Here is a 26,095-nt window from a genome sequence, read left to right on the forward strand (position 1 = left end):
ATGTCCAGCCTTCTTATAATATTATTATAATTGAGATGTGAATTGCTATGACACAACCTGCTATTGTTAATTACCAGTTAAATGCAGACTTTTGGGCAAAGTGAAAAGTGTCAAAGTATAATGACAGTGACAGTTGCACTAGTGTATTACACTGAATGAATCTTGTGGAATTTGGTTGCATCCCTGTAAAATGTAACCAGGTATTTTGCAATAAAATAATCTCTCAAATTTATTTGAACTGAGCAGAATATTCGTTTTAAGAACCAAGTTTAGAAGAAATAGCAAAAGGAAAATATTTTCCAATAAAATGATGTATTTACTTGTGTAGACACTTTGGATGGTAAAATGAGAAGGAGGTCATTGACCGGATATGACCGGTCACTGAGGGTGCACAGTGTTAAAAGATTACCAGGGCATACTAGACACCGTAGAATGCGGTGCTAAGGTTGTGGGGAGACAGGTAAAGCAGGTCACTCGTAAATATATAAACCAGTAAGTTTTATAATGTCATTGCATTAAGGCGATACCTGGAGTATGATATTCTTAACAGTTGAAAATGGGTTAATGTTGCTTGTTCATTTGGGGGTTTATATGTTGTAAACTGCAGATAATCTTATGCAAGAATTTGATCTATATTGTCATATTTCATAAATGTTTACAATGAAATAATGGGAAATAATATGAAAAGAATTTATTACATCACTTTTTTTCCCTTATAAGGTGCTATTGTGGAATCTGCTTTGTAACCCACTTTGCGTGCTATTGATATTCATAATGATCTTTTGTTAATTGTATATTTCATTGTGGGTTGTGTTCATCATATATTGTAAAATATTGCTGCTGTATGTTTTGTTGCTTATGTTTGTACATATTTTTAAGAATTTCAATTCATATGAATGCCTTTACTATAGCAATACCAATTTGGTGATTCGTCAGGGTATAGTCCATATAGCTGAAGCTGCCGTTTGAAATGTCTTGAATTGCATTTAAGCTAAAGAGCTGTGCAGTATTCATATCTTTAAAATTCTTAAACAACGAATTTGTTAAAAAAAATCATTGATAATGTAGCTTCCTTAACTATCCTTTAAATTGTAATAACCAACGATTCAATATTCATTCTGCAAAACTGTTTGACTTTATAAGCTGCTTTCTCTTGTCATTCTGTTGTAAAGTGTCTGTGTGTGCGTTTTTGTTTTTTAAATTTCCTTTAGAGATATGTTGGTAATAACCCGGATTAAGGATTTATACTATGATCACTTGATGCCAAAAAGTCAACATTAATACTGTTTGGTGCATCAAAGTTATTCGTATCACTGACAGCAATTAATCCTGAGAGAGGGGTGGGGAAGGAAGGGGGAGGGGTATGACTTCATAAGGTCACAACATTATATCAAAACTTTTTGAGAAAAATTGATCCTCTGTGTTTTCTGTACCACAAATTCCAGTATCGATTTTTTTTTCAACAACTGCAACGCAGTTCTAAGTTTTCAACACAAATTCAGTTTTTAGTACCAAAAGGGTACTTAATAATTACAAAAATGAAAACAAAATTAACCAAACGGGTCATTTCTAATTATGAGAAGGGTTCACTTTTTAGGGGTGTGTTTTTCACAAAAATTAAGGTCAACAGCCCCCTTCCCCAGAGGAAGATCGAACAGAGCAAATCAGTGGCTACATGCTTTCTAAATGACATGTGACTTTTATGATGCCAGGTCAAACGAAGGTGACCCCATGTCAAACACGACTTCTGTAAAGAGCATGTCAATGAATGCAATATACCGTGTAGAACCATGTAGGAACAAGCACAGTCTACTTTAATCTGTATATATTTAATACCGGAATACCTGACGTAACTCAGTTAAAGTTTTGTGTAATATTTCGTCAAAGGTACATGAATTTATAAAGTGCCTCCTAAGTTTGGCACCGTTTTCGTAATTCTCACAGAGGAAATGTAAACGGCTGGTATTAGTTTAAGAACACAAAACCACGAAATAAATAAACAAACAGGTATAGACGATACTCTCATTGCCCTGTAGTTATTACAAGAACTTAGAGAAAACATTGAGTCAGCATTATCACCTCGTTTTGCAAATTATAGATTAATAATAACATTCATGTCATACAAACAGAACATTTAAAGCAAGGCTGTTTACGTTGATTTTGTAATTGTTACAAATTTTGTTGCTACATGTGAATAATTCTATCTTAACTGGTATATGCGACTGTGCGAAAAACAGAGTGATGGGAACCAGTGCCATGCGTACGGCGGCGGGATGGTGGAGGGGGAAGGGGGGGGTGCAGCAGTCGTGGGTAAATTTCTCAGTGGGTGGGGGGGGGGGCTCTACAGACTAAATGTGCATCAGAGTGCAATATATACCCTGTTATTTCTTTTAAGGCGAGGATCTCCAGATCCCCCTAAATGAATATCAGCTTCAGCAACCGCAGGGCCAAAAACCTATAAAAATCCCTTGTTCGCCTCTGGCCCTTCTATAAAGGTCATTGCCCCTACTTAAATTAGTCAGGGAAAATTAGAATTTAACCCCAGCCTTTGAAGTCCTGTGCTCGTCACTGTTCGAAACCAAATGGGAATCAGTATAGTGCTTATTAAACTGGAAAAAAAATGAACATGTGTGGCGTCTAGCTATCTGTAGAACTCGTTCGTCGACCAAGATCTCTGTCACATCATTTAAAAGATATGGTTCATTTTCCCCATCTTCTTTATCAATAATCAGCTCATATCATCCAGTCTGGACAATTGTTGTTGTCTCTGTACGATCAAGGCCTACAATATCGCACATCAGCTACACAAACAACAATAATAATAATAAGGAAAAAATATTAATAATCAAGCAGTTATTTTTACGACGCTTACAACTTTCACGTCAGGTGGCTTCCAATACAACAGTTTAACTCAACTTTGGAATCTTTTCAATTTAGAGAGTCAGTTCAGATTGGAGAAGCGTAGATTGCTCTTAGATGAAAAATCCATCTTATTATGACATGGCCGGGGATCGAACCTCCCAATTGATAAGTCTCATTGTTCAAGAGCCACCGCCTTTATCCACTCAGCCGCAGCTCTACATGTAATATTGTTCGTTACTATAAGATAATGGTTTGGAATTATTCATAATGTCATGTACGATTGATTTGGAGTGTGACATGAATTTATACCGTAAATAGAATGGTGCTGGCATCAGAAAATTGTCCAAACTGCCCGGACTAGAAGTCCCTATATAGTAAGGGCTCGTTGGATAGTGCATGCGTTGGCAGGTAACAACTTAGGAAAAGTAAATATAATGGCGTTACATCCCAGAAGGCTTTTGGCCATCAAACCAGCTCCATTTTTTATCTCCATCCTCCAAGCATGTAATTGTTTTGCTCCAGTCATCTTCCAATAGTTTCAGCTCATCGTCAGTGAATATCTTAAAGAGAGAAAGTGTTGACATGAGATAAATGATTTTATTTAGTGCTTAAAAAGTATATAGTACAACCAGAAAGCCAGTTGGCTTCGTGATTTCTTGCCATACAGTTTGCTCGAAATTCCAAATGAATGTCTGACTAATGTAAAGAAAGTGAGTAAAATATGTCTGACTAACGTGGAGCAAGTAAGTAAAATCTGTCCAGGGTTTAAGTGAGAACCAGAAAAGATCAGAGTTTTCCAGCAGTTATTTGTAGCACTTCCCTGTGCATGGGCATCAACCATTTCATTCACTGGTAAGTATGCTTACATAATAGAATCTATATTCCAAACGTTTCAATATCCAGAAAGAACAGTCTTGCTAAGTGAAATGCAGACACATAGATGTATGACTAACAAAACGTTATCTTTTCCAAGTCTGAGCTAGCAAATCAGCTCTGCCACCTTACAACCATCCCTTTATAAATGGTTGTTACTGAATGACAGCTCTACATGACATTGGTTATACATTGTGAAATACTTTCGCAACTTACTGCCAAAGTACAACTCATCTAGTATAGAGAAAATGGCAAATTTGAGAACATTTGAGATAACATGTTGACCCCTTGGGCCATTCCCCCCCCCCCCCCCATTTGAGATAACCTGTTGTCTGTTGACCCCTTGAAACTCAGAGGACGAAAACTGATATGGGCCTGAGTGAGTGTGTTAAAGACTATTGATTCTCTGAAGAAGATTTCATTTTCTGGTTGACTGTATGTTTTGTTGAAGATTTACAAAGCCCCTTCACAAAATTGAACTGAATTTGATCAAACTATGTTCACCAAAAGAAAATCATAGCATTAGACCATTATTGTAGCTTTCATTTTGGAGTTGTCATGGAAAAAAGGTTTTCAGATTTTTTCAACATCATAAGTATGAAGTTCAAGAAAGATGTTCTTCTTGAGTTATCGTGATTACAAGATTTTCATACTTTGACTTAAATATGACCGCAAATGCACTTTGACATCAACCAATTTCCATAGGGTTCCTCTTCTCAACATGAGACATCAACATGCCAAGCATGGAATTCATCAAAGCTTCTCTTCTTGAGATATCGTGTTTACAATGTTTCATCTGGTGACCTTGTATGACCTTGATCCCAGACAAAAGCTATCGCAGGCGAGAACTTACTATGTTGCTTGTCCATCTAACTTTGTAATATTTGAGTTATCGGATTTACAAGGTTTCCACAGTTTGACCTGTGGGGAGCTAATATGACCTTTGATCCCAGCCAAAAACAATACCAACCGAGAACTTAATATGTCGTATCAACATCCAAAGTTTGAAGTCCATCCTAACTTTGGAGTTATCGTGTATACAAGCCAGAGCATCACGTACAAACACATTTAAACACACATGCACACACGGCTTCATGACCGCAATGGTTCCTTTTGCTTTCAGCAAGGAATAAACAGCAGATATTGAAGTTAAGAGCGCAGTATGTTATTGTATTTCATGATATTTTATTCAATAGAAGTTGCAATATCATTAGCTCTCCCGATCCATACCGTAACCCTTACCCCATTCGTACCCCAAGCTCCCTTTGCCCAACCCTGTACTCCTACCCTACCCTTCCCAACCTCTACCCCTAGTTTACCTCCACACACACCCGTAGTCCCCAACCCTTCCCTAATATCACCCCTACCCTCACCCCTAACCTCACCCTACCCTTCTTCAGCCCAATCTCTTACTTCTGCCCTACCGTTACCCCTATAGCTTACCTTTGCTCCTATATCTCACTACATCGTTTCACTAAAGAATGGTTACTGCTTATATCCTAAGGAAAGAAAGAACCACTAAAATAATTACCACTGTTAACTCTGGCCTTTTCTCGGAAATGTTCTTCTTTCCATCTGTGAGTTTGTTGATCAGGTGCTGTGACACATCTGTTGTACTCACATCGATGAAGCCACCAGACTTCAAATTCTTAATTGTGAAAGAAATCATATTAAGAACTTTCAACTCAAAAGTTAGAAAGACAAATGCCAGTTGTGTTTCATCTTCTCTGTTTACTACACCTATAAACTTAACGTCTGTGGGCCGACAGGTAGAGAAAGAGGAGGGGATTTTAATTACCTAATTTAAGTATTAAATTGTTAAATTAGTATTATTACACCACAGGTGAATATAAAGGTCAATCAGTGAACCCTGTACTTTTCAATTGGCGTATAAATAGGCATATAAATACATGTATAAATATGCGTATACTTACGCGTATAAATTGGCGTATAAATACACCTATATATAGGGCGTATCGAGGGGCATAGTTTGGATGAGTTTGTTTGGAATATGTATGGTGTGGCCTATTCGTAAAACTCCAAATGTAACAATTTCATGTAGCACCGGCCACTCAAAAATACATTTTCCACCTTCTTTTAGACCCTGATTGCTCGTAAAACTCTGCGACCCCCCCCCCCCCCCATTTTCTCCTTCCTTTCCGAGAATAAAATCCTCATACGCACTTGAATGGTAATCATCTAACTACATAAATTGCAAATAATCTACTTCTTCTCAAAGAATGTGATTTATTGAATCGTATCTCCCTCTTCAGTCTTTTCATGCATCCTTTGTATATGATAGGCCATATATTGAAGCCGATTGAGCATTCTAAGAGTTAAGACCTTCTTCGATATGAACCAATAAAGTCGGAACCTCCAGCATAAAGTATGTACCAATTATGTTCAGTTAAAATTTCAAGTTAGGGAGAAAAGAGGGGTGTGGGCTGGAATTCTAAATTATCTTTGATGTGATTAAGCATGTCAAATTGTATTCTATAGAAACATTACCTGGAGGTAATTATCCTCTGAATCCTGTGAGTTATTTCCTTCAGAAAACTCATAGAACCCGAATTTACCGCCAGGTTTCAACCAGGTCTAAAATCAAAGTCGAAAAATCTTAATTTATTAAATAAATTCACAAAATAAGTCTTATTTCAGTGAATATCCATTGAACAAATAATATAAACGATTGGGAATCTTTACTCACAATCTAAGGACACACAAATTTCCATTTTTTGTTTCCTTTTGTACTGCGAAACAGTTTGAATAAATTTAGATTCATTCAGTAAAAACATTCAAATCTCACTACATGGATGAAGATCTTTGAAGAACTGCATACCATGATGTTCTTCAGCAATGATTGTTTCTTGTGAATATGCATCGATTCTCTTCCGCTATAAATGACGTCAAAGTGTTCTGGAGGATAAACACTCTTAGTGACGTCACCAATCTCAAAGCATATCTACAAAGAAAAAATATGAGCCAAATCGTCGGTTATACTGTTGAAAACTGTTGTAAAATTTCAGCCTTTTTTAGGCCACCCCCCCCCCCACTCCATTTTCTGTACCGTATCCTATATGATCCTTTCTACCACCATATTGGGATGTATTGAGCAGTGCTTAGACTAAAGACCATTGGCATAGGAGGGATCCACCTAACGCACGCGTTTTGCGAAATATTGAAAGGCAAGATGCACTTTCTACAATCCCACATTACTTCAGATTACCATAATCATGATTTCGAAGAAGACTAATTCCTTACAATATATTAAATCCTTAAAAATTAACATCGTTTACGGAAGAGTAAAATAGATCTTGGAATTTGATTTATAAAACAATATTAACAATATTATATTATATAACAATATATTATATAACAATAAAACAATATTATAAAACAAATTTATAAAACAATTTGATATAGAAATCAAAGACAAGTTACTTCCTCCTCAGGCAATTGCTTTCAATAAGATTGAAGGGATCAAAGTCTTATTTGATATTTCTGGTTGTTACAAAACTACGAAACTAACCTTTATCTCGCTTTTTAGTTGACTTATTCTCTCCCAAGCAACTTCAATCTTATCACATGACGAGTCCACACCTACGACGTCAGCAGAATAGAACTAAATACCAGTAGAGACCACACACAAAAAACACAAAAAAAAAATTGCCGTCATTTTAAAACTGCTATTGTAATTTGTAACGTTTACATAAAGGAATCTGCACTCAAATGCTGTTAAAGCAGCTTCTACACTCACAAACAGTTTACGCACATTGACATGTTTCACATCTCGACAATATAACAATAAATATAACACTAAATATAGCAACAAATATAGCAACAAATATAACAATTAATAACCTACATATCTACCTACATATACCTATAGATCTACCGTTGTTTGCAAAGATATTCAGAATTAGCCAATTAATTTGCATGCATAATTCTGAGCGAAATGTGTTGTTGTAACAGTCGCTTGTGCAATGCAGGTGCAATTTACTGGTTAGTATATGAGTGACTTTAATTAAACATTGGATCTTGTAAGATTTAACGAGAGAAAGAGATAAAGAGTGTTGAAGAGAGATGGAGAGGTGGAGAAAGAGCTTAGGCGGATATAGCCCGAGGGTAAAATTAAAAAAAAAAGTCCCGAAGATATATCGAAGGAACAAGGAAAATATGGAATAAAGGGTTACACACTTTCATTTTTTATATGATCTGAGAAATATCTTTATTGCTCCCTTTCCTCTAGTTTCCTAACACTTTCTTGGAGATGTATGGCTAAGTGATTAACTTATACATTGTTATCCGTGCGACTAATCCGTGCACCCTCCCACAAGCCACGACCATTGCTAATGCTTCTCCGTCCATATAGAGAGGTATGGAACCCAGCCTGAGGTTTGGGGAACTTTGCCGAAGCTATAAGTAAACTGGATGCTCATTTGCTTTTGCGCGTGGTCGAAAGTTTTTAAGTTTGTTTGACCAGCTTGATAATGAACAAAGAAATTATTTCTCTCTATGAGGGGGTCGGGGATTGGAGGCTACGTATAGGAAGTTGCAATCAAGGCTATCAAACTTCTCAAGGTAAGCCATTAACAGAGTCATGTTATAAAATAACAACCAAACACCCTGGTTTGGGTATTTAAAAGCGACGATACTAACCTGTCTCGATTCTTGCATTTTAAATGATTCCCCTTCTCCTTAACCCTCTTCCGGGTCAACGGACCACATCATATCATCCGTCTGGATCTAATCAAAACCCTCAATAGTACCTCATTTACTTAGTAACTATGTTCTGTAGTTACCAGCCTCTTTATAACTTTGTTCTGTAGTTACTAACCTCTTCAATATTAATGGTGCCCAAGTTACTTAGTGAATTTGTTCTGCCGTTACTAAACTTTTCAATATGAATGGTACCCCAGTGACTTAGTAACTTTGTTCTGTAGTTACCAGCCTCTTCAATATTAATGGTGCACCAGTTACTTAGTGACTTTGGTCTGTAATTACCAGACCATTCAATATGGTGCCCAAGTTACTTAGTGAATTTGTTCTGACGTTACTAACCTTTTCAATATGAATGGTACCCCAGTGACTTAGTAACTTTGTTCTGTAGTTACCAGCCTCTTCAATATTAATGATGCACCAGGTTACTTAGTGACTTTGTTCTGTAGTTACCAGCCTCTTCAATATTAATGATGCACCAGGTTACTTAGTAACTTTGTTCTGTAGTTACCAGCCTCTTCAATATTAATGGTGCACCAGTTACTTAGTGACTTTGGGCTGTAATTACCAGCCTCTTCAATATGGTACCCCAGTTACTTAGTGACTTTGGTCTACCGTTACTAACCTCTTCAATATGAAAATCAGCGCTGCCTGTGCCGCAAGCGAGATCCAGTACGTTCTGTCCTGGTTTAACATTCAGTTTTTCAAACTGTGTCTGTTAAAAAGACAAGTGTTAAATAACTAATGGCTACTTTGGTGTAAAGCATACGAAACTCATTGGCAAACTAGAACTGCATTTGCCTGCAAAATTTCACAGTATTGTAGTGCACGTGGAGTGCTTGCAGTATTACAGGAAGAACTTTTCGGTTGTTCATGGTGTCATTTTTTGGGCGGACAACACAACAGGGAGTATAGTCATGTAGGTACCTACAAAGTGAGGGCGCTTATGAGTGCCGTAACAGGCTTAGAAAAAGTTGGCTACGCAGCTAGCCTCTGAACTGCAAATGTTCAAAGACTATGAGAAATTTTCAACGTCAAGTCATATATGTATTGTCACTTGGCCAGTAATGCCAATATTGAAGCGCGCATGCGCACTGCAATAAACATCCTGATTACAAAATGCTAAATACCGATTATACATGCCGTCGCGTTGCAATTGCGAAATTTGGAGGAACAAGTTACAATTTAGGGATGTGCTGAAACGTTTGAGATAAAACTGCCAAATTTTACAGATAAAACAGTAAACAAATTCATTAAGAAGATTACACTTTTCTTTTTTTTACATCGGAAATAGTGGAGAAAATAGGTACTAAGTGAATAACGGAAAATGTAAGACAAAATCGTCGAAATATTAGGGAAATCTGAAATTAAATAGTTAAAATTTCGATAAAATAAAATATGCAGAAACAGACGGCATTCTAATGTTAGAATTTCAAAACTTCTCTGGTGTTTAGATTACTCAAACGGTTATATCTATAATTGGACTACATTATCTTACATGCATACAGGTTAGTGAGGAGTGTTAACATTTCCAAAATCAAAATTCTTCTGTGAAAGACCGGTTTTCTCATGCCCCTTACCTTTCAGCTTCAAAAATACAATTACTACTAACTATATAGACAGTCGCATATAAGTGTTATTGGGAATAAATACAGTCGAGAAAGGAAGTTCCAAAATCATCTGTAAATAAATTACATCGCTGGATTGCAAGCACTGTCCAAAGAATTACCTGAACAATGATATCTGAACAAATATACGGTCATTTATTTCCACACATGCTTATAATTCATATCATCGTTACATCACATGGCATTGTTTTACCTCGATGAAATGATGTCCCAAGAAAGTGTTGTAGTCATCACCCAATAGCCTCTCCAACTGCGAGATTGTCTTCTTCGAATCCAGTTTGCATTTCAGTGTCTGCCTTGGATCAACAGAAATCTCCCTTCCGTAGTCTTGCTTACATTTCTGCAGCAGCCAACACATTTGATTTCTATTCTGCTTCAGCTGAAAAAAATTACATTGATTTTAATCAATATTATCTCAAAGCGAATCGTTCTTAACAAAGCTATATCCATTTAATAGCGGCATAACAAAGCAGCGGGCCTATTTCAACTCAAAATTCAGCATATCATTCTAAAATTATCAAAATTGCTTTCAAATGCTAATATACTATTTTTACTAAACTTAATTTTTATAAACTTAATTAATTCCAGGCAGTGAGGAGTAGCAAACACCGGTCAAAAATTGTGAATTAACTCAGACAGGATAAGAATTTTAACCACGGCAACAACTACAAGTTTACGGTAGCATACGCCCGTTAAAAGCCCCATTGACTTACACACTAAATCACAAAGTAATGTGGTCTCTAAGTCTAGATAGAAGTTTTCACTAGCTAAACGCTACCCATCACCGGATAGCTGACAAGTTGGCCTTTCATGGCACTATCAATTTTCCGTACCATGACCATGTAGATTTTTTGCTATCCGAGCCGGAAGTTTTCGTCACTTGTAAGCAAACCTCTTCACTCAGTGGTAAACAAATTTCCTACGCTGCTCCTGGGAGGCCTAAAGTGGTCTAAAATTGCCTCAATTGACCCAATTTTTTCACCACATGTACTTCCATTCATGCTCTTCAACATGCAAGCCACAAAAAACTAGATTAAACTAGATCCTTTTTGGCACTTTTCCTGAACAATCGGGCGGATCGATATAGACTCTAATAGGAGTATGCCACCTTACGATGGCAATTCACTAGGTGACCATCTTGCCTTTTTCTAGCACAATTATAACGGTAAGATTCGTATCGCTGTTGCTATGGAGATCTTCGACAAGCGTAGTGGCTTTAAAGAAACTCAAACGACAATGGAACCAAAGAGCAAGTCCTATAGCAATTCCTAGCAAGTCGAAGTAGACTCCGTAGATTGTGGTTGGTAGCTCAGTGCCAATAATGTTACCAATTTGTTGGCATGTTAGATGGGCGTGCGTATGGATAGGAGACAGGAAAAGACATGACTAAAGTTAATCCAAATATCGATCCCTAAAAATGACTGCTTATATCGCTATAGAAAGACTAAGGGATTTTGAATATACAGTCTAGTCGTTTCTAGTAAACGATGTACTTTAGCCATTTTGAATGCCCTCCCGCACTCTCATCCCTTATGCATGAGCCCTTCTAAGAAAGATGTTTGCGTTCCTTTGATATTTTCCCTTATTACAAAACTGCATAACGCTCAGACAGTAATGGTTCAAACTAAATCAATCTACAGCTAAAATTGGCCTTCTCAACAAATCACCATGAAATAAACTATGTGGAATAGAAGGCGTCAATTCGATTCTAAAAAAAAATCGTATTTGGCACTACTAGTTTTATACTTTTCAAAATTTCCATATGTTTTCTTTATGATTTGAAATAAAATAGAACTTTATATCACGTTAATTTGTTGTTATTAACGAATCGTATGGACAATTTACCAAAATCAACACAGGTGTACTCTAAGCCTACCTTTGCGTAAGATTGTAAACTTTTTACAAAGACGATATTAAAGTCCCAATCAGACTGTTGACATTCAATCTTTCCTTTAGTTCCCATCAGTAAGTCATGATATTCCTGGGGTGAACGGTAGTAAGTTGGGTTGTATTCTATGTCATAGTTACCTATGTATGAGAGATGACACAAACGTATTTCATAGAATCTGTCGCCGAGATAGCAGGGTTTTCCCCCTTCAGAGTGGTATATTCGGAATAAATAGGAATTGGCTGATCACCATGCATGCAGAATCGCGGGTAAGCTGGGGGGCTCAAATAACACACTTCATCTGCACAACCTGCAAACATTGTTTGTTTTTTAGTACTTCCCTTCCATCGACCCACTTCCGAATCATCACCCTCTTTGACTAGCAATTTTTGGCAAGTTAGGTAGAAGACGAAAGTGCGTTATTTGAGAGGAGACAGGTAAGAGAGGGGTGAAGTAAATTTACAATATAGAGTGAGAGTAACTTCCAACTTCCTTCGGGATCTGCCTGTGATTTTTCCATTCATATTCAACATAACCGTGTGCTACGTCAAGGGATGTGGGGGGGGGGGGGCTGGGGGAGGTTTTCACTTTATAAACTATTTTCATGTAGGTAGTTCCGTCTGGTCGACAGATTAATTAAACCAACCTTTTTTCCAATTTAAAGAAAATAATATGGTCAAACTAAACCAACTTCCCAAATTCTTCTTTGATTGTTGCTGTTATTGTTGTTTTTCTCGAAACGAACAATAGTTTACAAGTGCTTAATTATGCCATTCCACTCTTTTCACACCAAATCGTCGGTACTTTATCATATAAGCATTAATAAAATGCAGACAGCCTGTTAATGAAAAGTTCCATCTTCTCGATTACCTTCATTGGTTTGTAAACGAATTATGAACCTTTGATTTTCACTGAAAGTGCAACAAATAGTTTCGCAAAGTTTCCAAAAATATGGGCAAAGAAATCTACTGTAAGTGAGAAGACAAGCCGGACTAAATGTAAAGCGTTAAGGATCAGCACATACCACTTGCTACATTACAGGATTCCCTACAGAAGAAATAGCCGCCATCTTTCAGCCACATCAGCATACGCTGCTTTATCATGGCCATGTCTTCAGAGGAGAGGTACATCAAAAACCAGTTTGTGAATATAATATCAAAACTGAAATAAATAAATAAATAAAAAATATTAAATAAATGAATGAATGAATGAATGCATGAATGAATGTATGGATGGATGGATGAATTAATTAATTAATTAATTAATGGATGGATGAATGAATGAATGAATGAATGAATGAATGAATGAATGAATGAATGAATGAATGAATGAATGAATGAATGAATAAATGAATAAATAAATAAATAAATGAATGAATAAATAAATAAATGAATAAATAAATAAATAAAACTTGAAAAAAATAGGAAGAGGAAAAGTTTAATGTCTGAAAATTAAAGCCAAACTCCAATCTCAGCGCCCTCAAACAGGATAAAGCATTTGTGTTATTTACTCGCTAGGACCCATAAGACTGAAGACACTTGACGATTACGATGTTCATATGGGCAAAGGCGAAGCGGGATGGTAGACAAATGGACGCACGGGCAAATTAAACTGTAGAGTTCCAAATCCAACTATAGAGTTCTAATGAGGTTTACAAGTTACATTCAATTAATGTGTTAATTGTATTTCTTATAACATCACCTCCCGATCGGGTACTTGCTGTCTCACCATGCAGGTATGCACCCATCACATCCTTCTCCCTTCTACCCCTCCCACAGGACTCCGGCCTGGCCGCATTGTTAGTCAATCTCTTACCTTTTCTCTGGGAAGCTAAGGTTCATTGCGTCATCAGCTATGAACTGAATATTTCCTCGTTTCTTGTTCTTGTCCTTATTTTTCTCAATAAACTCCGCAATGAAGTCCACAGTAGTCACGTGTGCTGCCTGATCTGCCAGAATCCCAGTAAATCGTCTGTTTGGGTATAAACAAAGGACAACAAGTCGAGTAACAAAACAGCGAGAAACCAAGGGCGGCGGAACCGGGGGGCACAGGGGGCACGTGCCCCCCCCCCACTTTTCCTCAGGTTAAAAATGTGCCCTTTTTCTACATAAAAATTGAGGTGTCTCAAGTTAGCAAGAGGCCAGGGAACCAGAATGAACACTCGGGAAGGGCCGTTTCCGGCCATCTGAGGGGTTTGTAAAACCCAAAAAAACAAAAATTTTCTTGTACGCTCCGCGCCAACCGATGGTGGCGCTCCGCTCAGATAGTCGTGCATACAACTTTGCAAATCCTGGCTACGCCCCTGACTTTCAATGAATTTCTGTGGGTCAATCTCAAAGCTATTTCGAATGGAAAATTTGTTAAGATATTAACAAGAAATAAACTCTAATTCGGAAGATTCCTACATTAGCAACTAGCATGATTTCACCTCATTTTGTCTCAAAAGAAAACTTGTTCCTTGTTTCCCAATTTGCACATTGGATATTACAGTGCTAGTATGCATATTTTCCTTGAGGGGGGGGGGGGGGCGTTGATGGAGTGATGTGTATACGCAAATATGATAATACAATAAGAGTTATAAAGGGTACTAAATATAAGGCTGCATCAGTCCAATCGAATTTCTGCAAAGTGCCCTTTGATGTCGGTGCCCCCCCCCCCCCCAGATTAAAAGTGCTTCCGCCGCCCTTGCGAGAAACCCATAACAGGGTTAATGGGATAGAAATAACTGAGGATAAAAAAAATATATATTTGCAAATATTCCTTACTTATATAGTCATCTCGTTTCGCGTACGTTCAGATTTGACAGAATGGCATCCCGTACGACAGCCAGTGCATATGGGAACACATAGCCCCTTGTGCGATCGCGCTAACAAACTTACTATGAAGCCCGCTTGTGCGCAACTCTATAGAGACACTAATCAGTGTGCCTGCGTAGCGCGCCTTCCAGCTCGTATAAAGGCTAAAACAGAAATATGTTACAGAGCCGAAGGCTTTACAACATCTTGGCCTCGTGCACACTGTTAGTGTTATATGTAGGTATAATCATGAGTTTGATAAAATACTAAGGGCGCTCCCGGGCACTGAACGGTAAGTTATGAAAAGCTAAGTGGCGAATGTATGTCGCGAGCTACGCATTGAGGAAGCAGACAAAGAAAAAGTCCGACCGGATAATTTTACCTAGAGAAACCGAACTTTGTTGACGTACCAATAGGATGCTTTGTATCATTAATTATTGTTAGTTGCAAACACAAGGCAAGTGATGGTACTACACTACAATCAACGGTGTCCGACATTCAAAAACAGATAGTCAACGTGATAAATGCATAATGAACACGCAGGCAATATAAAGGTTATATATTGATTTGCGAATTTGCGACCTTCAGTCAAATCTTCCAAGTTTTTCTAGCCGGCCTCTCCCATTTCCTCTCATGAAATTGGGGATTGAAATTGAAGATGAAATATTTACCAGAGCGTCTTCACTGTAAACGGTCTTGACATCAGTAATATGAATCAAGCACGAATTATTTTCGGACTTACCCAATTCCTCCTGCTAGTTCCAGAATTCGTTGGCCCTTATATTCTGGTAGTAGGCTCAATACTTCAGGCAATTCTTCTCTCTGCAGGCTCGATGCATTTGTATCTAGCATCATGTCCTCAGCACTGGCATCTTTCGTGAAACCAGACCAAAACGACAGCATCTCTTGTCTGATTTCACCTGAAGCTAATAGAAGAATTGATATTTGATAATATTCAAAGGATATTTAGTTATGAATATCTCAATGTCAATTATATTTGCAAATATATACTTATAACAAGTAAAATGAAAATGTATTACCTCATCATCAATGGTACAAATTTTGTTAGATATGGAAAGATAATTTGTTTAACTCCAAAGAACTTTGGGATAATTTTCCAACCATCATCAAAACGGACCTAGAGTCCGACACCCACCAACCGCTAGCCCTTGCATATACAATGCAGGAACACCTCAAATATCCACTGAATTCCTTGTCCGACACCCACCGCTAGCCCTTGCATACAATGCAGGAACACCTCAAATATCCACTGAATTCCTTTTAACTACATACATAACTAGGATGTAGACAGTTGAATGAAATTAATTCGTCAACGACAGCCCCGCTGTTTGCCTTGAGTTTATCATTGCCTACATCACAAGTGAGAAACGATGAATTGATAATAACATTAATGGAACGATTTCTATTATTTATTACGTGATATTTCGTCTTAGAACTAGAGCAGGCAGTCCTGCCGATGATAACAAATTTACAGGCACCAATATGTGGCCGTAAAAGTCTATGCGATAGAAAATTGTATATACAGGTAATAGTGCTTTCCGTTCTTAACAACAGTATGAAAGCGATCAACAGAAGCAAACAAAATATATATTTGGAAATTTGGAAAAAGGAAATCAAATGCAAGGAACATTTACGATATAAGATACAAAAACAAAATATACCAACTAAACAAAAACAAAGAATCTGAATGTTTAACAATTTTCCGTATCATGACTGTGCAGATGTTTTGCTATGAGAGCTTGACGTTTTCGTCACTTGTAAACAAACCTCTTTACTCAATGGTAAAAACAAATCGTCGGCTGCTCCTGGGAGGCATAAAGGTCCTGGGAGGACTAAAAGGGTATAAAATTGCCTCAATTGACCCAATGTTTGCACCACATGTACTCCTTCGATCATGCTCTTGAACATGCAAGTCACAAGAAGAAGAAAATACAGATCCTAATTGATAACATATTAAAAAGATGTTCTCCTGCTGCTCATGGGCTAACATATTGAGTTGTAAGGTAACAACACCCTGACTAAAACCACAAGGAAAATACTTGAAAATTGTAAGAACGTTTTAGGATGCTAAGGTTGACTTTGGGGCCGATACTGAATGATAACTATCATTCAACTTGTAAGCACTCGAAGCACCATGGAGCACATGCTTATAAAGTGATTGGCTTCAATTAATAGTTCTCTAGTATAAGCTGCAATGTATAAGAATTATATTAAGCATGTCTTAAATGTTAAGTAAATATGTATCGTGTTTTAGCGTATATGGACGCACAGGCCTAAACACATCTCATCAACAATTTGACTGGCGCTGAGCTTATATGTAATTTGCAGGCATATTTAATTTTCGTGGATATTAAAATAAACGATATATTATATCCTATTTACGAAGTTATACACAAAAGCCCAATTTTGTTTTCTTTTTCAAAAGAAGTCCCTTGAGCACACATTTTAATTTCTTATTAGACAAAACAATATAACCAATCTCTTTGTTGTTGTTGTTGTTTTCATTGTTGTTGTTCTTTGTGTGTTTTGAGTAAAAACCTTATTAACTCACCAGTCTGGTTGACTCTAGGACTTGTCACTACTGAACTACGCCTGGAAATATCGCTGAGCAGAGCACTGGATGACTATACTTTTATTATGTTTTGCTTTATGCAATTGAAATCCCCTTGTTCCAATCACGCACAGCCGGTAGACAGAAATAGGTGTGATACTGATGCCCATGAGCAATGCTGTCATGCACACTTGAACGTTACCAATGTCGTGAGTTAACTGTGTAATATAATTCTCGGCGAATCGAAAATGCATTGGTTTATTACAAGTATTGGCTACGTTTTTAGTACCGTTAAAAAAGCTAAGCTATAAAAATATCAAAGTGGTAAACAATGACTAGGCATTGGCATACGAAGTTGACGGTACCTGTAATCATGACACACAAATCAGAATATGAATGAACTTGTGATAGTATCGCTGCTCTAACACACTTAACACGTGTATAATATCTGATTAACTATAGTCCGGCCTATAAGACAAACTTGAGAAGAGCCCGCTCGAGGTATCGAAATGTAACTGATGACGTCATTGAAGCGAATTTTGTCTCTTCTATAGTAGGGCTCTTCCCGACCGGTAAACAAAACTTCTGGGATGAAGGAAAGGGGGAGGGGCTTAAAGATAGGTCATATAAACAGTCGCGTTTTATTACTTGCGAAGCTTTTGTGGTGGCATCATTTGGGTGGGGAGGGGTGGGGTACATCAGTCTTCTTGGTTCCCCTGCCTGGCTACCAACCTGGCTCTGTCTTAAACTTACAATGGAAATAATTATTCTTTGCTGGGGGATTTCACATTTTGACTTTCCTTTCCCTCCACATATCTACAATCAGTCGAACTTTTACTGAAACACAGAAATTATTCAAAGGTTTATCTGGACCTTTTGAGAAAAAATGTTGAACTTCCCATGTCCCACAGATCTGTGCCAACGTTGCAACAATAAAAGCAAAATTCGTCTGACAAAGATATCCAAACAGGCCACCTCTTTTCTCCCCTAGCCTCCACTTCCCCTCCCCGTTCGTGAAACTTAGTCTCAGCAAGAGGAAACATCAAGATGAGGCTTTTCGTTTTATTAGTAATAACAAGACAACACTTGTGAATTACCTGGTGGAGCATGTCTTCATTAAAACTCCAGGAGAGTGGCGATATTATGGAACGCGAAATGGGGAAATTATTTTGTTGTTTAAACTAAGTTTGTTGTTGTCTAAACTAAAGTTGTTGCTGCTATTTTACCATGTTGCTGTTGTTCGTTGATGTATAAACTCATGGTGATGTCTAAACTCACGTTGAATTCTAAACTTTCGGTTGATGGTTAAACTCACGTTGAATTCTAAACTTTCGTTGTTATCTAAAGTTCCGTGATGTAACAAAACACATTGTGAACGAACATCATTCGTCCTTTAAAAAAAAACTGTTTTTTCAACAAAATTTTCTTCCAATCCTTCAAATGAATGTTTGAAACGAAATAAAATCATAACAATCAACCGCAAGTTCCTTCCGTGCAGAGCTAACAACATTTTCTATTACAGGGATTTTCATGCTAAAAATAACCAATGATGTTTTCCCAAATTCCCGGTGATTTGATTGGCTAATAGTCCCTTACCCATTGTCTACAAATAGGTACAGCACCATAACTAATTGCTTTCCAAGGCCGATAGATCATAGAAAGAAGTTTTCAATTGACATATCCTACCCACCATATGATAGCTGAAGGCTTATCTATCATAAAACATGCAACTTTTGCCACCATATTCGTTTAAATTTTGAGCTAGAACAGATCAAAGTTTATCATAGTGCTCCCCTTCCCATCTACCAGCTGTCTGTGCGGAATCTTCTTGTTTCACCCAAGATTTTCTAAAATACCTTAAATCACCTTCAATCCTACAGATTTTTAGACCATCAGTAGTTTATTTCATCCTCTTCAACATCCAAGCATCACAAAGAATGGTTAGGACTCAGAAAATGCAAAAAGAAATCAATACAGTAGGGCACCAAAGGGCTATTTTCCGACAATGGTTAACCTCTCAGGTGGACGTGCAGTAACTATATGGAACGCGACAAGGGCAAAATTCGTTATCGTCGTGATTTGTAGCAACAACCTAGTATATATCGTTAACAATTAACGTGATATGTAGCAGCAAACTGAATTGTTGACATTTTTTTACAACTAACCTAGTTAAAGTATGTCATATGATAACGCAATTGGTGTTCGATCGGCACAAAAAAATATTTAATCTAGTAATATTACTGTCACTCGTTGACTTGATTGCCGACATTCACAGCATATACACACAGCATTTAATGCTTCAATTAAAAGTTTCAAAGTGCAGTATTTTTATGCTGGCACTTTGTCTCGACACTCGTTTCACTTGTTTTCCGATATTCACAGCATATCTCTACATTATTTAATAGGTTCAATTAAATCAAGGTACATTATTTTTATGCTGATATTTTGTCTAGACACTCCTTTACTTGATTTCTGACATTCGATCACAGCGTATGCATAGCCTATATAGCACTGCCAAAGTCGTTTACCGCGTGCAGCAGTGTGGCATTGCATGCCGTCCAGGCCTGCATATATGGTAACTAGTCTACACAGTGGCGTAGGAAGGTACTTTTGAGTGGGGGGGGGGGCTGAAGACTGATGGCCGGCCTGGGGGAGGGGTCTAAGGGGAGGGGGTGTCCCCCTCCCCTTTGGATTTTTTTGGCATTTCCAGGTGGCCTCAGATGCAATTTGGTGCAATATAGCACACTTCAACATCCCACTCCATTTTGTAAATAATTTTGCATTTTCACCTGGCTTTAGATGCAATTTGGTGCTGCAAATGAGATTTTTTTCTCATTTGGAAATGAAAAAGGGGTTTTCTGACTTGCGGAGCGGGGGGGGGGGGGGGGCGGAATGATACTTCCGCCCCCATATTTTTCACTGGGGGGGGCTGGCGCCCCCCAGCCCCCCCGGTTCCTACGCCCTTGAGTCTACAGCCAAATTCCCCGCTTCACAATTTGACAGTCATTTCGCTATTGTATATTAGTTAAAGGCTTCATCATTTAATTTATTTCTGTACACGTTATGGGCCAAACAGTATAAGCTTCCCTTACGCACAAGCCAGCGTTTTGTCACGGTCATTATAACTAAGTATTGCGTGTTCCTGTAGAGGTATTTTAAAGTGCATGTTTTCATGGAGGACAGCAGCTAAGACGCAAGTTTTACTGAGCGGAGGAAAACATGTTGCGTCCCGTGGACGCAAGTTTTAAAATCCAATAACAATAATGAAATGGTAAATAGTACACAACATTTTTATTCTTGATTATTATTATTCTTAGAACAGTACTACACAAACAACATATTTTCAGTTGATGCCAATATACATATCCTTGATATTACTGTATTACTACAGTAGTACATACAAAATGTGGCCTTAGTAGAAATAGAAATATGTATGTACTTATAGCTATAGTCTACTAATATCACTATATGGCACTAGCCAGTAATAGAAGTAGGTATGACGCATTCTCGTGCGCTGGTGATGTTTGTTGAAATTCGTCAGTGAGATCAATTGTTGAACAGTGCCGATGACACTCAACGCAAGTTAATACAATAACGGAACTGTAGACATCAACACTACTTTAAACATCAACGTTACTTGAAACATCAACGTGAGTTTAAACATTGACGTTACTTTAGACATCAACGTTACTTTAAACATCAACGTTACTTGAAACATCAACGTTACTTGAAACATCAACGTTACTTGAAACATCAACGTTTCTTTAAACATCAACGTGACTTTAAACATTGACGTTATTTTACACATCAACGTGAGTTCAGACATCAACGTGAGTTTGAATAGCAACATGCAAAACAGAAGTAACAACGTATAGTTTAGACAGACACAGTCAGTTCTACTTAATATATTGGGCTATATGCCACCCCTGTCACTATACATCTATAACTAGAGACAATCAGTTCTACTTTATATATTTGGGTATGTATACCACCCATGCACTATACATATTATGGCACTAATGGGCCATCGTACATATATAATCAGAGACAATCAGTTCAACTTTATATATTTGGGTATACCCCCACCACTTTACATCTATAACTAGAGAGTCAGTTCCACTTTATATATTTGGGTATATGCCAGTGCCACCCCACCACTATACATATATAACCAGAGACAATCAGTTCTACCTTATATATATTTGGGTCATAGAAATAGAGGGGGTACATCCCACCCCTGTCACTATACATCCATAACTAGAGAAAGTCAGTTCCACTTTATATATTTGGGTATACCCCACCACTTTACATCTATAACTAGAGAGTCAGTTCTACTTTATATATTTGGGTATATGCCACCCCACTACTATACATATATAACCAGAGACAATCAGTTCCACTTTATATATTTGGGTATACCCCACCACTTTACATCTATACTAGAGAGTCAGTTCTACTTTATATATTTGGGTATACCCCCACCACTTAACATCTATAACTAGACACAGTCAGTTCTACTTTTTATATAAATGTTTATATATATGTAACAGGGTTGATTTATCACCCCCCTATATAATTATAAAGTAATTGTTATTAGAGGGCGCGCGACAATAATAAATTTGTTGCTGTATAACACCTTTAAAAGACGAATCTATACGTTATCGTTCTCTCCTACTTTACAGGTAGGTTGATGAATATTTATGGTCATTTAACAACAATTAACTATAGTCATTGAATATAAATCATGTTACTATCCTAGCTAATGGTAAATCAGAGTCAATGACTCTCAACTGTAGTAAATATCAGGATAGAAGTAAATCGTCGCTGTTGGCAGACCTAATGTTATAACTGAACATGTTGTTAGTATAGTCCAGGAGGCGACGATCGCCTACACTTGTAGCCACTAAAACGTATTGTTTATTATATTTCATTATTATTCAGTCTTTTCATTAGTTATTCTTATGATAATCAAGTGCTACGGTGCTTCAAGGTTAATTTATGACATGTGTGTTTTACCTGGATGCAAAATTACGTGTTTAATTTTACAAGAATGATTGCAACCGCTGTAAAAGTAAAATCAAAAGGTTGTGGAATATGGAACGCGAAAAGGGCAACCTATTTCGTTTGTTGCTGTCTTAAGTAAAGTTGTTGCTGCTATTTTACCATGTTGCTGTTGTTCGTTGATGTCTAAACTTACGTTGATGTCTAAAGTCACGTTGATGACTAAACGCACCTTAATGTCTTAACTCACGTTGATTTCTAAACTTACGGTTGATGTCTTAACTCATGCTGATGTCTAAAACTTTCGTTGCTATCTAAACTTACGGTTGATGTCTAAACTCACGTTGATGTCTAAACTCACGTTGATGTCTACACTTTCGTTGCTATCTAAAGTTCCGTTGTTGTAAAACATTGTGAACGAACATCATTCTTTCTTTTCAACAAATTATAACAATCAACCGCAAGTTGCTTCCGTGCAGAGCTAACAACTATTACAGAGATTTTCCTGCTAAATACAGCCAATGATGTTTTCTCAAATTTCCCTAGATTTGTTTGGCTAATAGTCCCTTACCCATTGTCTGCAAACATGCTTGCATCTTCAGTGCTCAATGAACGCAACATATGATGGTTTAACTATGTAACGCGAAAAGGGGGAAAATCGTTAACGTCTGGACTGATTTGTAGCAAAAGCCATGTAAATATCGTTAACAACCTGGTTTGTCGAACAAAATCACGTTAACGATATCTACATGATAGGTGATACAACTCCGAGGACGTTGTTAACGATATTGTTAACGTAATATTTGAATAATTGTTTTATCACAGAAAGTTATGAGTTGAGAAACTTGAGACAATCTATGAATTTTGCGGGAAGCTACCACAACATCTCTGATACTGAAAAGGACTTTTATTTCACAGTATGTTTTGTTCTCTCCGTATTAAGAGTTTTTACACCACAGTTATATCTTCATTGCAAACTTTTCGTGGAGTTGGTTGTTTCCAAATACTGCAAAGCATCCAGGGTATATGTTGGATCAGTTGCTCTATGGTTGGATGTAGTCTGCGCTTCGGGAGTAACAAGAAGGTCACAATATTGAAGTACGTAGGCAATACACTCACAGAACTTACTAGTTTATTTGTAAAAGGGATTGTGGGGTAAATGGAATATACACAAACCTTGCTCAGCATTGTTATGAATTTTTACATGTGCATGGATATTTGAAGAGTTGGGGTTGCTGGTGAAATCAATCAATCAGGTCAAAGCATGGAGGTACTATATATACGGCGTTGGAGAGGAGGAAAGAGTGGCAGGGCAGGCGAAATGAAGGTCGGACGGCTGCCCCTGTAAAAACAGCGAAGCTAGGGCACTGGATGGCATCCGCCATATATATTGTGTAGCGCATTCACAAAGTACAGGCAGTGATAAGATCCCATCTTTACAACTACTGTACACTAGTAAAAGTATAGGTCATATAATAAACGCAATTGGTGTTCGATCGGGACGAAAACTTTTGTCTCTAGTATTATTACTGTCACTCATTTTACTTGATTGCCGACATTCACAACATATCCAGACATCATTTGATGGTTCAAATAAATAAGTTTTAAGTACAGTAAATATGCTGGCATTTTGTGTAGACACTCGTTTTACTTGATTTCCGACATTCCCGGATTATCTCTACACATTGTTGAAGGGGCTCAATGAAATCAGATTAAAAGTGCAGTATTTTTATGCTGGTACTTTGTCTAGACACTCTTTGTACTTGATTTCTGACATTCACAGCATATCTGCATAGCCTATAACATTTTATAAGTTGTTTACCGTACAGCCTCCTATTCGTATGAGTTGTAACATACAGTGGACGGACCTGTGTTTATCATGCCATAGTGTAATTGTATCAAAACGGTGGTTCGAGCCATTTCTGTAGTAACAGCTAGTTCTGCAGAACTCTCTAGTGTACAAAAGTCATCGAAACCTCAATGCATTTTGCATTCTGGTTTACATTACACGGTTGAGCAATTTTGAACAGCGCCCACAGCAACAACGTAAGTTTAGACAACGACGTAAGTTTCGACAACGGAAGTTAAGACATCAACGTGAGTTTGAGCAACAACATGGTAAAACAGCAGCAACAACTTTAGTTTAGACAACAACAAACTTAGTTTAGTCAACGAAATAAGTTTTCCTTTTCGCGTTCCATAGTGGAAGAACATTGTTCTGCGCATGGGCAGTCTGTACTAACTAGGGGGGAACCCCCTCATTATTGTCTATTTAGGCTAAAGTGTAATTTATTTAAGAAGTTTTACCATTGTTCTTCTATTATTTCTTTCCACTGTGATTATATGCGAAATGGAGACCGAGATAAGAATGAGTTACAATAATAAATTTATTGCTGTATAACACCTCAAGACGAATCTATACATTATCACTCTCTCCTACTTTACAGGATCCAGACCACCTTGTTACATATATATATGTAAATATGGAATTGGTCCAACCTTCCCTTCTTCAGATATCATGATAACAAGTTGGGGGTAACAAACGCACACACATACGCCATAATGAATGCAAAGGTTACGTTTATCATCGAAAACAGTAAGGGTAAAATCACTCATTTATTCCAGTATTTTGGTTATACTGTTTATCCCTTTTTGAAAGATTTGGTAGTCCGACATAATTTCTAGTCGTCTCAGACGACCGTAACAGTCCTACACTGCCTTGTTTTACAAACTTGTAATAACCGTCAAAGAGAGGGAAGTAAATGTCAGTTCATATCAACTACTAGTCTTGGCCAAGTTGTTTGTAATACTCTTTTCCTGAGGTGCAAATTGATTATGCCTCACTAGAGTCAGTTTCTGCCTACCAGGAATGTGCTTGCCCATTGTATTTTACATGCCCGAGGATCTGTCTGATACAAACCTAGTATCAATCTAAAGTGTTGCTGCAGGCGTTCTCTGGGCAGTATAGCAGATAGATACGGGAAATTAGCAATGTGAGAAAGTAAGGTACACTAGGCTGTACATACTAGGGTCTTAACAAGACTAATCAACTACCTAAAGATGAAACTTGTATTTTCTTTGATGAATCAAAGAGCAAGACACATTTGTACCATCAATCATTTCTGTCTGTAATGCGTCTGATTACAGTGGAGCTCATGGGTCTGCGTCAATGGGGAAAATTATGTGAGAACACTGCACTGTGAGCCTTCAATGTTTGAAGGGCGTTTACTTTAAAGAAAACAAGTAAATGCTGTTGAAATGCATCCTGCACTTGTGGAAGTTATTTTTGTGCTCTATAACGGTTCTATTGAATTGCCTGCAAAGCTCGATAATTAACTAAAAAAAAACATTTGTTAACATCGTGATCAATGGTAAAATATATTATATGTTGACAATACACTACACAAACATTAGACATTAAGTTTGAAGGGATATTTCTGGAATAAGGCAAGGTTTATTTGATAGAAATAGTTTACACTCAACCAAGTTACCAACAATATAGTAGAATTAAAACATTTGTTAACATTGTGACCAATGGTAAAATATATTATATTTTGACAATACACCACTCAAACATTAGGTTTGAAGGGATATTTCTGGAATAAGGCAAGGTTTATTTGATAGAAATATTTTACACTCAACCAACAATATAGTAGAATTAAAACATGATATTTAGCATTTAATTTTGTTTACCTTCATGTAAGTGTCTCATTGTCCACCACTGAAATGTTCCTTTAAAGGCAATACACAGAAATCC

General features: G+C 37.3%; 1 protein-coding gene across 3 annotated transcripts in view; it reads right to left on the minus strand.

Annotated features, from left to right (window-relative positions):
* Window positions 1-2,012: 2,012 nt before the first annotated feature.
* Window positions 2,013-26,095, minus strand: part of LOC139958694 (uncharacterized) — a 50,567-nt gene continuing 26,484 nt past the window's right edge. The window contains exons 1-12 of one of the 3 annotated variants that reach the window (XM_071955981.1): window positions 17,338-17,556; window positions 15,508-15,691; window positions 13,786-13,941; window positions 12,995-13,131; window positions 11,959-12,110; window positions 10,276-10,461; window positions 9,080-9,169; window positions 7,265-7,357; window positions 6,575-6,697; window positions 6,244-6,330; window positions 5,267-5,383; window positions 2,013-3,422 (exon numbers count right to left, since the gene is read on the minus strand). In XM_071955981.1, coding sequence (XP_071812082.1) covers window positions 3,303-3,422; window positions 5,267-5,383; window positions 6,244-6,330; window positions 6,575-6,697; window positions 7,265-7,357; window positions 9,080-9,169; window positions 10,276-10,461; window positions 11,959-12,110; window positions 12,995-13,131; window positions 13,786-13,941; window positions 15,508-15,668 — 1,422 coding nt within the window. In that variant the 5' untranslated portion in view covers window positions 15,669-15,691; window positions 17,338-17,556 and the 3' untranslated portion in view covers window positions 2,013-3,302. Of the gene's footprint in view, window positions 3,423-5,266; window positions 5,384-6,243; window positions 6,331-6,574; window positions 6,698-7,264; window positions 7,358-9,079; window positions 9,170-10,275; window positions 10,462-11,958; window positions 12,111-12,994; window positions 13,132-13,785; window positions 13,942-15,507; window positions 15,692-17,337; window positions 17,557-26,095 lie in introns of those variants that run through there. The other 2 variants (XM_071955967.1, XM_071955990.1) reach the window with 2 other exon arrangements.

Source organism: Apostichopus japonicus, chromosome 3 (genome assembly GCF_037975245.1).
Source record: "Apostichopus japonicus isolate 1M-3 chromosome 3, ASM3797524v1, whole genome shotgun sequence".
Classification (NCBI taxonomy): Eukaryota; Metazoa; Echinodermata; class Holothuroidea; order Aspidochirotida; family Stichopodidae; genus Apostichopus; species Apostichopus japonicus.